The following is a 15510-nucleotide window of genomic DNA, read 5'->3' as shown; positions in this document are numbered from 1 at the left end:
GGACACATCGTGGGACCCTGTGAATACACTTTATAATATATGTACATATTGTGGAACACACTGTTTGATACTGTTAACACGCTATGAACACACTGTGAACATACCGTGGCACCTTTTTTTTAAACTGAGATTGTCGTAACAGAACCTCACCTCGCCGTTTCTTTCCATTCCAGTAATCGACCCTCTTTGTCATAAAACAATTCCTCCATTTCCGAGTAGACTGGTGGTGTCTCTTTCTGATTTTCTCCTTCGCCACCCAACAAGAACTGCACACGCTGTTGTGGTGTCTCTCCAACCTCTGTCAATTTAGAAATGGCAACAGTCTTTGCGTATAACGGTTCTCGTACCAAAAGTCATGATATCAACTTTTATTAAGTCGGTAACAAACCAAACTTTTACATTTTGGAGGCTACAATAGCCTGCTAAAATTGTGGTAATGCTTGGTGTACTAAGAGAAACACAACAGTCATTTTACAACGATTTGAATATCTTGTTATAAGTTAAAAACCTATGGGTGGTATTACAACACATTTCGTTCTTACTTATACTCTTTTTGGTGTTTTCTTCAGTCTTAATGGTGTCATTTTAACACCCCAAGGTCTTCTAGGGACTGGCGTATGTTTTAACACCCCGGTTTATAGTGTGATATTGACTAAGCAAGAACAGTGAATGGTGTACATTAGAGACCTTTCATCATTTAAGGCTTTATGGATATCTATTAAGACGAGAGCAGAGTTTATGTCATGTACAACCACAGGGCGAGGATTCTTCTTGATTGGTGAGAACCATTTTTAGGAGAGGGGAGCTTGTTATTTCTTTTCAGACGAAAGTGCCCCCCCCCCTCTCTCTCTCTCTCTCTCTCTTCAATCCGAGGTCCGCCCATGTCCTGGTATTGTGTTTGTTTGTATACCTACCGTTCTCGAAGTTGAGTATTTGTGCAGCTGGGCTCATAGGAGAGCTGGGTCCATTGCTGACCGGGCTAGCATGCCCGTTCTGGTGGCCCTTCTTACGGTCCTTGTCAGCACCCCCAAACATTTCTTCTGATCGGTGGTCTGAAAAATACAGTAAAGAAAGAAAATGCGGTAAAGTTAAATTTAGCGATTAATCGAATAAGCTTGATTTTCACGAATACTTGTACATTTTAATCAATGCAATCATTCGTTAAAAAAATGTTGTACGATGATTGCTAAGCTTTGTGTTATCGAAGGCCAGTCTTTATTTTTTGAAACCTCAAATGATGTTAGATTCTCCCATGTGAACATAAAAGTGGGCTTTTAACATCAGGGATCCTCGTTGGGCAAACTGGCTTTACCTAACTACTTCTACGAAGAGCAATGTCACGTATGTTGTTAGGAACGTACATTGGTGTCCACTTGTGATTTTTTTAAAGAATGAGAAGTGTCTGGCGTCATTTATTTTCAAAGGTTTTCATCAACCGTGTCCACAAATCCTGAGAGGATCTGAAAGAAGCCTTCGCTCGAGTTATCAACAAGTTAACCTCCTTTATGATTTAGTTAGTCAGCGAAAATCGATATATTTCAAGGTGGGTTTTTATCTGTGAGACGCTTTGTGGCCATTACTAATGGGAAGTCTTTAACTAGCGCGTGTCAATCTAGCCAGGATCACACCTGGATTTTGAGAGCAAGAACATCGTAGGTACCGATTACCAGTGCCAAATAGCCATTTGATATTCTACATTTTTTACTAATGCGTAAAGACTCCCTTTACATTCGTATCATGTTAGATGTTTCTGTCCTTTCTGCCAAGTTAATACTGAGATTCCACTTTCCACCCAGGTAAGGTAATCGTTTAAAATTTAAATGGGTTAGGAAACAACCAGTGTCCATTAAATTTGAATAAATTCGTTAAATTACCTAACGCTATTTGGTGGATTTGGATATATTTATGTGTGTGCAACTTCTCTCTCACTCTTTCCCTATTAACATGAACATAAACATAAAAATGCATAATTGCTCTGTATTTTACATTTTTATCACTTCATCAAATGTATACTTGTCGTATCACATTGGTTTTCACTTCTCTCACGTTTTTATGATAATATGACTGCAGCAATGACTTGTTGTATGCCAGTCCTTTTGCATCTGCAGAACTGCACATCACTTCAGAAATGACTTTTCACACATAGAGCGTTCTGGCGCCAGCGATGTGACGCCATGATGTGAGTCACGCTTAACACTGATAACAGCCCTCCCTCACTGGCCCGGGAGAGAATCTTAAGATTGGGTTTCTTACAATTCTTTTTTTTCTCACTGTCTTTGAGCTGGCCCGGGAGAAAGCACAGTTTGGCGCTGAGAGATTGGACTAGGTGGTGCGTAGCTCGCACCCTTCACGCTTTCAAGGATTCGCGACAATGTTAAATTGGACAGAAAACTTTGAACAAACACTGAAGACAAGAGGAAAAGCCTGTATTAGTTGGCGTTTTAGAGAACTGGTGGATGTTTCATAAAGTTGTTCGTTAGTTACGAGCGACTTTATAAATGACTGATGATATTTTCTTGCGGCAGATGATACACACCAACATTTTGTTGGCATAACTGTTAAGGAATGGTCACCGGTACAGAGTTCTTTGTGAAACACCTCGTCCTGGCAGTACTGATAACATTAACAAGGACTGTAAAATCAATCTCCGATTAAGAAGCAAGTAATTCCCCTAATAGACCAGAGAAAATAGACTGTAAATGGACCAAAGGGATTTAATCAGAACCAATATATCTTTCACAAATTTTATAATAACGGTAGATGGGCGGTGGTATCCACATCATGGTATTCAGGGGAGCATTCCATGAAACATAGTATGTGATTTTAACTGACATCTGTGAGAAGTTACTGGAATCAGTAAGTGATAATCGCTGACTAATTCTTTCATTGATCACTCTCCAGATAATTCGCCGAAGTTATTAATGCACTTGTTGACACCGTCAGATCTAAATAAAAAAATCCATCTTACAAGCATCCACTTTTGGTCTCAAACTCTTGAATCAAACCACTCTCACCAGTATGATACGGTGTATTTAGACATTCTGCTCTGGAATGAATCATCCTTAGACAGATAAAACGAATCTTCATTTTTTAGCGCGTAAGTGATCTGTTCTAAAAAAAAAATGTTAGCTTAATGTTTTAAACCCTTTCTTATTTCAGGATGATTTCGTCCTTATCAAATCTTCTCATTCGACGTGGAAGTTCCCTTCCAACGCATATTTTCTCGTGAGGCCTATTTTGTTTGCATTATGTCTACCCATATAGTGCCGACAACCCCACTGACGATGGAGTTATAAATGATTGTTACTACCCGGATGAATGATCATATTTTGGATGAAGAAGTCACATTTTCTGGGTCCCGTAAGACAAAGGTCGGCGATTAATTCTACACTTGATTTTCACGACTGATTGTACATTCTAGTCAATGGAATCAATCGTAGAAAAATGTTCTACAATCACTGCTAAGCTTTGTGTTACGGGCCCCTGGTAAAAAAAAGAAAAGAAATAAGACAGCGGTGAACATGCGTGGGAGGGAATCAATTCTTCCCTTCAGATTTTTAAAAGTTCATCTTTCCGGAAATTCTTGCTAACGAACGATGAACGACGTCTTCGAGAAAAAAAAGCATCTACTCCAACAAAGTAATGGGGTTATTTACATGTCAAGAGTAGGATAGTTCCTTACGAAGCAATTTCTTGAAAGCTTTCATCTTGACTCCCAAAACATTCTAAAAGGGAATTTGTTTCAAGCGGATGTAGACTCATCATAGTAGCCAGCTCGGCCTAGGGATAAACTTTGTTGATGAGTAGACAATCGGAATTTGGAATAGGTCCAAAAATGGAAAAGACCAATCTTCTAGAGTTCTTTGCTTCATGCAATGCTGGTGTGTCAGAACACCATCTTGGAGTATCTGTGACTAATTGCAATATTGTAACATACACTTGTGAAACCACTCGAGTGTCATCTGCACACGTAATTGAGGCCCCTGTAAACCTCCCCCGCCTTTCCCACCACAAGACAGTCTTTAAGTGATCATCTAATCCCAATCAATGCTGCTGAAAAGGCGAGGAAACGTGGTTGATGAGACTTTTAATCCGAACAACATGACGCAACATAGACAAGAGAAGATTCTCTGGCACCTTTCTATATCGACCAGTCATACAGGGTGCCTCAGTCGGGTACCCCTAATTCTTCATGATTTATTCCATTATACACTAACCCCTTGTACTTTCTATCACATTGTCCTACACATACACTGATGTCTCCCTTTTCTGATCTCAAAAGAAACCGTTATCAGAAGCATGGTTTTCAAAGGGCACACGAAATGTTTGGTGAAGGTTTTGCACGGACGTGAATGACCAAAGAATGCAAAGTCCAACAGTGCTATTTAATGCGAAAAAGAACGCAAAACATGCGCTCTTGGAAAACCTTCGCAAAAAGCGCTAAAAAGAGCCCGCAATAAGGTCGCGTTTTGCCTAGGCTTAAATAATACTCTTTATGTAGGCCTACATTGAACTAATTTCATTTGTTTAGTAGGAACTCAAAGAGCACTATAACTAACCCCGTGAAAACTCGTCTAGTGCGCACAACATCAACCACTTATTACGTTCGCAAAAAAGTTGGCACTGGGAAGAGGCGATTTGTATGTTTCTAAAAATGATCATTTCCCTAACCGCAACTGATCACCCCCAACTTTGAGTTCAATCCAGGTATTTCTCTTTCGGGAACAAAAAACGAATGTTGCCTATATTTGCTCGATCTAATTTCCTGTGTCTAGTTAGCAAATTGCCTGTGCCAATATCATTATCCATCTCCTGCTGATCTGTCTCCGAGATTTCGTTTCGTTTATGGCAAGTAGAAATGTTTTCAGTCAAGTCACAGTTTTAAGTTATGTTTTTAATCAACCAAAAACAATGTCATCGCTGGACACCACAATAAGACTGACTGATAAATGATAATGCAAATCCCACAACTATCATTCAACAGACACACAAAAAACGCTTTATGCGCGCGTAATTAAACTCTAACCTTACCCCTAGTCATACCAACGAAATCGACTCCAAAACGACGGAGGACATGCCATTCTTTAGAACGTAAGACCTTTGATCGGCCTGGAGTCGGTTTCGTTGATGTGGCTGCAGCATCGTGAGTTGATGCTGACTTTGAGTCTTCACTTGTCAGCATGTCCATATAAGGTTACAAAGAAGACCGCCTCATTCGAAGCAACCATGCCGAGTCATGGGCCCGTTGCAGAAAGAGTTGCAATCAATCGCAACTCTAAAAATCATGCGCAACTTGATTTTCAACCAATCAACAGCGCGCATTTGGAACTTGCGACTGATTTTTTGACTTGCGTTTAAACGCAACTCTTTCTGCAACGGACCCCAGATCCCTCATGTCCAGGCACATAATGATAGACTACCGCAGTAGCAGCCTTTACGAGAGACGGTTCAGGAAGAAAGCACAACCGCTAAATAAATCGTTTTGCCTGTTGCCAAGGGCGCACAACAAATAGAACAACAAATGGTGAGACCAAGCTCTAGGTTGCTGCCATAGCGAGGGCTTTATCAATCCGGCGACCCTGGTCTGGGTTTTATGGACGTGCACCAACGTCATTTTCTCGTGACTCATAAGAAAGTCCCCGCAAACATAATTTGTTGTTTTCCTTTCATCCGTGGGCAGGGCTTGTCTTCGAAAGCCTGCACGTCCCAGAGTGATGGTCTTAGATTAATGGCATTGCTAAGAAACGATGCAAAATGTTAATCTGCGGGTGAAAATAACAATTACTTCATGGCTGTTTACGTTCGATATCCCGCCCCCCCCCCCCACACAAACACACACATTCTGAACACTCTCCCTTTGATGTGTAGGAGCGGAAGATGATGCCACCAGAAAACCGACCGTGCATTTCAAATCATAAGTATCAAAAGAAAGACATACTAGCGTCATTGACATGTATTGTTGGTAACAAGTTCGGTGATGTCCGCTAGTTAATACCTGTAAATAAAATAATTTCCTAAAGACATAAACGTTAGACATGAAAAGCTTGCTAATTACAACGCACATGCAGTACTAAATCCTTTTCCCTGTCTTTTCTAACACTTTATTTAAAGACCTTGACCAAAAGAAAAACTAGAGTCGAAGAAACATGGATTACTGCGACAACTTCCTATCTGAAAGGTGTAAGCTGAGATTGCGTCAAGTTGAACCACCTCAAACACACCTTATCTTACTGGGAAATATTAGTATTCAACTCAAGAAATAATCCCCCCAAAATTGAAAATCAAGATCAAGGAGAGTAGATGTCCCATTGGGACCTTTAGCACTCAACGGGTAAACCTGACACATAGTAAAAACAACGGTAGATTAACCATGTGAGTCAGTTTGCAGTTGAGTCAATCTTTGGGAGGGGGAGGGGGCTTGGGAAGTACATTTTACAGGTATAATTTTTTTTACAGTTTAATGAAAAAATGATGGGATCTTTTGTGATAGTGCCACTGATGTAATCTCGGAAGAAACGGATGATGGTGTTCGGTGGTTGTAATCACGAGAGAACGCTCGATTTTCATTAAATACAAGACATAATTTCCGTTTGAGGTGTTTCTTTTTTTTTTTTTCCAAATTTTAGATATCTAACGTAATCATGCAGCTGACATCCTATAAGATTAATTATATCTTTTCAAGCTAAAATATTAAACTAGTTGGGAATGAATGCCTTCATTGGATACAAAGAAAGGTTAGTTTCGTGGCATATAACACATTTATATTGTGGGTGCATGATTTTACATTAAGTGTATTTATTGATATTTAGTACTGTATTTAACTAGTTAAGAGTCAACTTAACATGTTAAAAAAAATATTTTGTGAAATCGTCATTGGCCATAAACATCGTCTCAAAGGTTTGATGATGAAAATTTGTTGCAATGTGAATATTTTTCAAAAAAGTGACATCTACAAAGACAAACCTTATTTTTAACATTTAAAGGAAATGAGGAAGGGGCCATGCGACATAAAATAATTAAGTAATAGATGGCATTTTCGATGCTCGGCGTACTGGGAGGTCATACATGAGGATGTCTGCATTTAATGAACTAAATTGAGTATCGTGAGCTAATGATTATCTATTAGGGAACACTGCTAACTCTGTTTGACCTGCTTTCTGTCATAGATTTGGAAGGAAAGCTCAAGCGCTATTGGCGGTATCCATGATCTTTATTCCGATTTTAAAAATTCGGAGGAAATTTTAGGATTAGAATGATTAAGGTCAAAAGTTCAAATACTTTAAAAAAAAAAGAAAGGGGGTTAAAAGTTGAGCAGGAAACAAGAGTATCGTAAAGAAATTCTGGGCGGGGCGACAGATATTACGAGAGAAAGGCGCCGATGTGGAATTTTTTTTAGACTGTTTGCAAAGGTTTATCTCTGTTTAATGAAATTGGTTTCGAGCATTTTTTCAAAACTGCGAATATAAGTGAGATCTGACAACATGATTCGGTTATCAAACAAGATATGAACAAACATGTGACTGTTAAATTTAAATTCAATTCGTCAATCAGAGTGATACTCTGTTTTATTCCTAGCAATGTATCTTTCATCCTGTTCATTTTACCAACTCCATATAACTATGATAAAACTGGAGCGAATCAAAGTTTTGATGTCGTGAATATTTATTCATATCATGACTTACAAAGCAATAATCGATTGGTCTACAGATTATCGGATGGGATCGTAATGATAGTTTCCCTCTCTCGCAACGCCTTTCTTTTCTTGCAGTAAGTTTCCAAACATGGAACAAATATTCTAATCTCGACTACCGCTGTTCTCTTCATAATTACATACATGGTAGATATATTGAGCTCAACCAAAGGAAGAACCGAATAAACTTCATTCGTATATACTTTGTTGAGAAAAACCACAATAAATCTTGATCTGGGGTACAGTTGCTTCTAGTGCAGTCACGGGAAGACTCCAGACCTGGAATTTATTACCTGTTCTGACTTATACACTTATTGTGTGCCGACTTGATTCCCGCGTGACTCGGGTTTAGCTTCTATTTCGAGACGCTTCCTCAGATCTTGGAAGACAGCATCAGCTTGTGCAGTGAGCAGGTCTTTCTGGCTGCTGCTGCTGCTGCTGCTGTTGCTGCGGTAAGCTTGCCAGACTGGCTGAGTAGTGACGGTGTTTAATCTGCGCTATCTCGGGGCACATTGTCCGCCCACGACCCGTGAACACGAGTAGATGAATAGCAGGAAAGCTCAATTTAGCGGCAAGCTCTACTTGTGTGAGTAGGCTTCCGCAATAACTGCAGTAAACACCACATGACGAGGTCATAGCCAAAAGGTTACAGACAAGATCCTACTTTGCAATCTTAAAATAGATCGAAATTATTTAAACATTCCTATTACATAACGTAGTTCTTGATCATCCCTACATCAGGATGAAGATTGGAAATTCATTGCTGAACAGAATACACACTACTTGAAGATACAACTATGGACAAAGAATGCATCTTTGTAAAGTAAAATTACTTAAAGGTACTCTTATAGTTTCACTGCAGCGGACAAAAAAGTTAATTTTATCCCTAAAAATCACTTTGAGGGTTTTTCCCAAATGTGGCATTGTCTGTTTGGACTTTCGCTGATAAAATCCAATGTACTGTGATGGTTTCGCAAAGGATTGCATTGTGAAACAAAACAAAGCTATAACCATATTTCGTACAGATGTTACATAATTACAGCAGTATGGATGTCAAATAGAAACTACAAACAAAGCTATTTAATGCATCATCTTTTCCCGTTGACGCTTATGATATGAAACTAGAATATATTATTAAACAAAATGTATCATTTACTGCCCTCTCCTAATCACTCCCAGCATCAGGACTTACGTAAAGTCGATTACACCTGTCCAGTTGAGATAAGCAAGCATGATAACAAGAAAACGACACCAAGACCTTCCTATTTGTAGCATACACGTACCTATGCTAGAATGCTTTTTAAAAGACGTCTTACCTAAATGTATGTGATGGTGAAAGTGCCCACCTCGTGCAGAATGTAAATGTCAATTCTTCAACAGCGAAAACAATCTGTGCCTTTCTTGTCAATTCATTTGATGAAGTTCACCATCAAAACAAAATTTAGCTTCATCAGTTTAACTGTAAAAAAAGACAACAATCCCTAACGATGGGATACGGAAAAATGCGACAAGCTACGAACGAGCATGATCGAGTCGCCACGAAGTTGTTGCGAAACTGCTGGCGGACTTTATGTCAATATGCATCGCGTGTATATATTTAGAGTCAGATATGAACGTTATCATTTACAGCTATAAAACCATATGATTCTGATTTGGCCTGGTAAAAATGCATTGTAATGCGGGCACGATAAGGTCCTAATACTGCTCCCCTTACTACTTCTTTCTATTTAGGGCTTTATGTATCCTGTTGTGCAAATACAATAATCCTACTAAAATGGCATCATGTCGTATCAAGGACTCGCCCTGATCCAGAGTAATCACACATCCATGTCATAACACGATTTACTTGTTTGCTTTTTCATTTCTGTCATATCAAAGTTTGTTCCATTTTAGGAGGCCAAAGCATCATTAATAGAAGTTCACCAAACGGTCCTCACCTTACGGTGACCCTGGCTTGTTCTAACTCAATTAGCATCACCCTGGGCCAAGAACTTTCTTGGCAAGACTAATGGCTGTTGAAAACCATGTTCTAGAATTGCAACGACGCCAAATAATCTAAAAGGAGATTCAAATTTCAAAAGAACGTTCACATATGTGTGAGTGAACATATCATAAAATTAATTGTAAAGTTCATTAGAATCTACCACAATGGATAATGAATTATTGTCATTTACTGCACTTTGTTCTAATTCCACCAAAAGACGTCCTTGTGCCACTGCAACGATAAAGGAGGAATGGGTCTACTACCCTGATTTAGCTCTTTGACATGGAATAACAACAGTAGATTGCTTGCGTCTTCAGAAAGATAGATGCCGGGGATCGTGTAAAAAAATGGTGAGACAAATTCATACAATCGTCTGAGAACAAACTCGAAATGCGTCATATATTGCATGTCTCTAACGATGGTACAAAGGTATGATATTTATAATATAGAGGTATACATATAATGCCTGAAGTGAATGGCATTTCGGTAGCTTAAAGGTCAAGTCCACCTCAGAAAAATGTTGATTTGAATCAATAGAGAAAAATCAGATAAGCACAATGCTGAAAATTTCATCGAAATCGGATGTAAAATAAGAAAGTTATGACATTTCAAACTTTCGCTTATTTTCAACAAAATAGTTATATGAACGAGCCAGTTACATCCAAATGAGAGAGTCGATGATGTCACTCACTCACTATTTCTTTCGTTTTTTAATTGTTTGAATTATACAATATTTCAAATTTTACGAATTTGACGATTAGGCCCTCCTTGCCTGAAGCACAAAATGTTAAAATAATGGAATTCTATGTGTTCAGGGAGGAATGAAACTTCATTTCATATGACAATGACGAGAAAATACAAAGATTTCATATTTCATATAATAAAATACAAAAAGAAATAGTGAGTGAGTGATGTCATCAACTCTCTCATTTGGATGTAACTGGCTCGTTCATGTAACCATGTAGTAGGTCCATGATGTAACTATTTTGTTGAAAATAAGCGAAACTTTATTTTACATCCGATTTTGATGAAATTTTCAGTGTTATGCTTGTTGATTTTTTCTCTTTTTATTCAAATCAAGTTTTTGTTGGGGTGGACTTGTCCTTTAAAAGGTGACAGCTTAAAAGATAATAAAGAGCTTTTAAAAGAAAAACTGAAGTAAATATGACAGAAGACATCCCGTTTTCAAGATGAGAGATAAGACAGTAAGACTTTCGCTGGTCCAATATGAAAGACAACAAAAATGGATCAGGAATTTCAAATAAAGGCAGAAAACACCACGTCATGAGTATACGTTGGTTGTCAACACTGATTATCGGTTTAGCTTGATCCCTGAAAGCCAATTTCGCTTTTTATTGATTATTACGGTTTAAATCAAATGAGAGGGCGTCCCAAGGACAAAGTCAGGTTAATCTCTGGTGCACAAACTGGGATCCAAGGATTAGATCAGGTGATTTAGTGTACCTTATCCCCAACGATCGACTCGCTGACGTCAGCAAAAAACAATAACAAAGTAACCGTTTTATCCACACATGTATTTTACGTGATACAGAATGTTTTGTTATAAAATTACAAGTTTCCTTAAATCATACTTCCGAGTCTTTGAAGTATTTTTTTACCAAAGCTTCAAATGTATGAGGACATTAGAGGACCTCAAAAGACAGTGACTATAAGTTTTAAAACCTCCTTCGGGCAAGATTATAATATTGGTTGAATTCTCGCGGGATTTGTGATAAGGCTCATCATTTTTACATTTATAGGATTCAAAAAGTGGTGTTAAACTCTTTTAAATGTTCAAATCTGTTTATAACGATATGTTCATTCTTAGCTGTGCTTTTATAGAGCTGTCACCTCCATTATATTGTGACCTTTACATACACCTTCGTGTGAATAATGCTTAGACTTTGGAAACAAAATAATTTTGAATTGAATTTAAATTGAATTGAATGCCGACACTGATCAGTGCTACTAGAATATGGTGTACTTTTAACACTGCACTTGATTTTCTGGTATAACGTATATCACCGTTAACATCCTGTTGTTTGTCAATTGACAAATTGATACCGAAGGGGTAGCCAGCTAAGGAAACACCTTTGCCCTTGGCAGTGCTAATTTTAATCAGCCATCATGACTGCTTCTTTAAAATGAATATACATACCCCTCATCATTTCACCTTCATGAATTACCGGTAGGCCATATGATGGGGAAGAGGAAATGGTCATAATCATCTCCAAGAGGTCAAATCTAAATGACTTATCCCATTTTTTGCCCCATTTTGGATAAGTAGAAAATGGCTAAATGTCAGATGGTCCTTGACCCCACACGAAGCTAGTAGACATCGCTCAGGGATTACAGACTAATGTGAATTAATCAACTTTGTCAAGTTGAAACACGAAAAATTAGGTAAATCGTTTTTTCTATGTTTTGATTATAATTCATATGTAGCTTTCGACGATAATCACCGTAAAATTCACCTCTTTCTTTTCAAAAAATATTACAATCCGCTGAAACTCGACGATTAGCCAAAAGGAAGTGAATAAAGTTTGTATTTTTTAAATGAGATCTTATTACGATTTTTAATGTCAGTTTTACATTTTATATTCAGATATTAATGTTATTTTTTATATGAAAGTTATGATTATATGAAAAAGAAAGGATTGTTCCCTTTCGGTGATGTGTTGAGCGATATCATTGAAACCGCTGACGGGATGTGTATGTTGGATGAGTCACTACGGGGAAACCCAAGGTGTCAGATGCCTTAGGTAAACTGGTGTGCAATATTGGCAAGCCTTTACCTGACACACCTCTTTTGATCTAAATAGTCCCTTTCTTCGTTTCTTTTTGACAAAGAGACCAGATTCGTGAGAGCTCCTAGGAGTTATTATTTCGTTTTCGCTAATCAATTCACATGTAGATACTTCTTATTCCACTACAATACGCAATGAAATTATTATTATAATCTTAAAACAAAAGCGTAATCAATGCATCACTTGCAGTTTGCCTTCCGAGGAAAATACCTAATTTGTCAACAACACTCTCTGCTTGAGTTACCATGGTTTCCACGTTATGGAAAATATTTATCGTTTGGCTTTTTCGAGGTATATTACAATAAAGCTTAAGGACTGTCACATCTAGGCACCGTAATACAAAAGTTATCGATTAATCACTAATATGAAAGAACAATTCTGAATGGTTCCAAGTCGGTCTACGGAGCAAAATGCGCATGCAACGATGATCTTGAAAGGCCTATCTAAATTAGCGATTAATCGCTAGCCTTTATGTTACGGGGTCCTGAACGCTTGAACCAGCATAATATTATGCCAACGTAGTGTACGTGTTACCCGATGTTTTCTCCTTTAATCACGTTTCTGCATTTTGTTAACAACAAAAATATCAAAAATTCCCATTCTTTACTGGAATCATTGCCGTTGTTAACCAAAGGTAATTCTCGATATCAAAAAATTAGATTAAGAAAACAGCTTGTCATAACATACAGGTACATTCAACAGCATACATTGGCTTAAACATTAAGACGTGACAGTCCTTTTAAATATAGTTGCTTATACAGCTATTCTGCTTTGGCAAGAACAAGTTTTTCGCTAAGAGTCCGAGTGTATCTTCCGTGCGCGTCTCTCCGTTTCGACAGGGGCTCAAGCTTCGCAGAAGCACCATTGAACGTGTTGCGAGCGGACAAACAATCAGCGGGCGGGGTTCAAAATGTTTAGCTCTCTTAATCTATATTGTCACTTTAGTGGGAAGGGCTATAAATGGTATTTCGTCTATCATGTATGATACATATTAATCCCTTTGAAGTTAACCAACATTCGAATTGTTTGACATAACAAAAATACACCAAATGTTATTTAGGATACATTTCAGCATCTGATTTGACAACATAGGAAACAGCGAATTTGTTATTTTATGAAAATTTACAATAATTTTAGTATATCATCATATGGATTATCTATATGAAAAAATGTAATGGGCAATTTCTATAATCTAAAAAAACCACGTTTGACTTTAACGAGATGGTTAACTAGAGAGTTAAAGATCCCCTCCCACCACCAACACACTCAGAATTTCAGCCTCTTCTTTCGATGAATAGGCCCTATAGGTTTAAAGTAATTTTATTTAAATATGTTTTCTTTCACTTTATTTCTTATAACTGTGTTAAAAACAATGATAACGGGATATCAGGTTATTTCTTCACGAAATGGGCATGTTATTTTAAACATAAATGCCTGTTGTGGTAACGAATAGAATCCAATGAAGTCAAAACCCAAATGTATGTATGGGGAAATGCATTACATGTGTGTGCAAATAATTATGATAGAAATCAAATAAGTCAGAGAGGGCGCCTTATGCGTTCAGTATCGTGCCAAGTTTACATAAAAGAATCGAATTTGATGCTATTTTTGCAACTACTGCAAATATCAATTTTGAGCCTATTGTGAAATGCATGATACCTGCGCCATACTCATTCATATCCCAAAATTCGCTGGGTTGGTTTTCTTTTTATTTGAATGAAACTGCTGATACTTCATACACTGGATGCACGTTTTGTTGTATTGTTGTGCTCCTTTTATATCCTTTGTGATTCATGATTACCCCTAGAACTGCTGACATTGCGCTAACGATGGTGACAGACAACGTTGGGAAGTTTGTTTCGCAGTTTTATTTTCAAGCAACCCATTTGTCATTATTCCCCGCTATTCACCAAACAATATACAATACCAATTCTCAGTTACAATCGCTATGAAGAGCTCTGGCACCGACACATTTCCCGGTTGTTATTAATTTTTTTTGTGCTCCCTATTCTTATTCCATTTTCAATAATGGCCATGTGGGCTTAAGGAATGAATTGTGGAATATATACATATATCACATGTTACCTACAATACTCTCTATCAAGCTTTATCATTAACCAGAAAATTCATACATTATTTAGATTTTCTTAGTATTAGTGTATGTGTGTATTGTGTATATCATACTATTCAAAGTACTGCAATATCCCCAAACTACATTCCAACAATAACTTCATTTAAAATGAGTAATTTGCCAATATTTTGCGTGAGGAGTCATGGAAGCTCAAAGTGCTTATTTTGCCAAAATATATCAATACTTCTTTTAAATGTGTCTGTTGTTGGCATTTGTATTGGATTTCAGTAGCTTATAACTGTCTTCAGCCAAATGCTCGCATGATAATCAATTTGTGCTCGCAGCTATTGTATCAACCATATCGGTAGACAATTGACGATGGAACCGTCACCTTCTATTCTTAAGACAATAATTATGACAGTAATGATAATTATAACAATCATAATGAGGATAATGAAAATAAATTGATGATGATCATGATAAGTACATGTATGGTGCTGACGACGATGAATATCATAATGGTAATGATGATGGCGGTGATGTTAATGACGATTATGATTATGAAAGTGTGGTGTTCGTGTTGGATATGAGGATGATGATAGTGAGAGAACAGCTATTCAAATGCAAATTTCAGCCAGATGATGCATTCTTACTTGAAATATCTTTGTTGTCGATGTGTCGACTGGCTCTTCCAGCTCCCGTGTCGACCACCACCTCGGGGTCCTCTCCGACGGGCCCGTTCATGATTCCCCGAGCTCTTCGAATTCGAGTTGATACCGGTGATTCTTGTAACAACCCTCTGTCCTACGATTGAAATAAAAGGATAAAGCAAGTTAACAGATAAAGTGTCAAACCGAAACAGTCCTTAGCCTGATCGGAGCCGAGCATAATTACCAAAACCGATTCCAAGTCGGTTACGATTGCAAAACCGATTCCACGTCGGTTCCAAATATATGAA

General features: G+C 37.8%; 1 protein-coding gene across 5 annotated transcripts in view; it reads right to left on the bottom strand.

Moving 5' to 3' along the window:
- Nucleotides 1-15510, bottom strand: part of LOC121418448 (sodium-driven chloride bicarbonate exchanger-like) — a 54571-nt gene that overhangs the window by 14405 nt on the left and 24656 nt on the right. For all 5 annotated transcript variants that reach the window (XM_041612352.1, XM_041612361.1, XM_041612336.1 and 2 more), the window contains 3 exons: nt 15206-15356; nt 915-1052; nt 151-298 (listed from right to left, as the gene is read on the bottom strand). In XM_041612352.1, the coding sequence (XP_041468286.1) occupies nt 151-298; nt 915-1052; nt 15206-15296 (377 nt within the window). In that variant the 5' untranslated portion in view covers nt 15297-15356. The remainder of the gene's footprint in view (nt 1-150; nt 299-914; nt 1053-15205; nt 15357-15510) is intronic.

Source organism: Lytechinus variegatus, chromosome 1 (assembly GCF_018143015.1).
Source record: "Lytechinus variegatus isolate NC3 chromosome 1, Lvar_3.0, whole genome shotgun sequence".
In the NCBI taxonomy this organism is placed as follows: domain Eukaryota; kingdom Metazoa; phylum Echinodermata; class Echinoidea; order Temnopleuroida; family Toxopneustidae; genus Lytechinus; species Lytechinus variegatus.
This window is presented reverse-complemented; position numbering and strand designations above follow the sequence as displayed.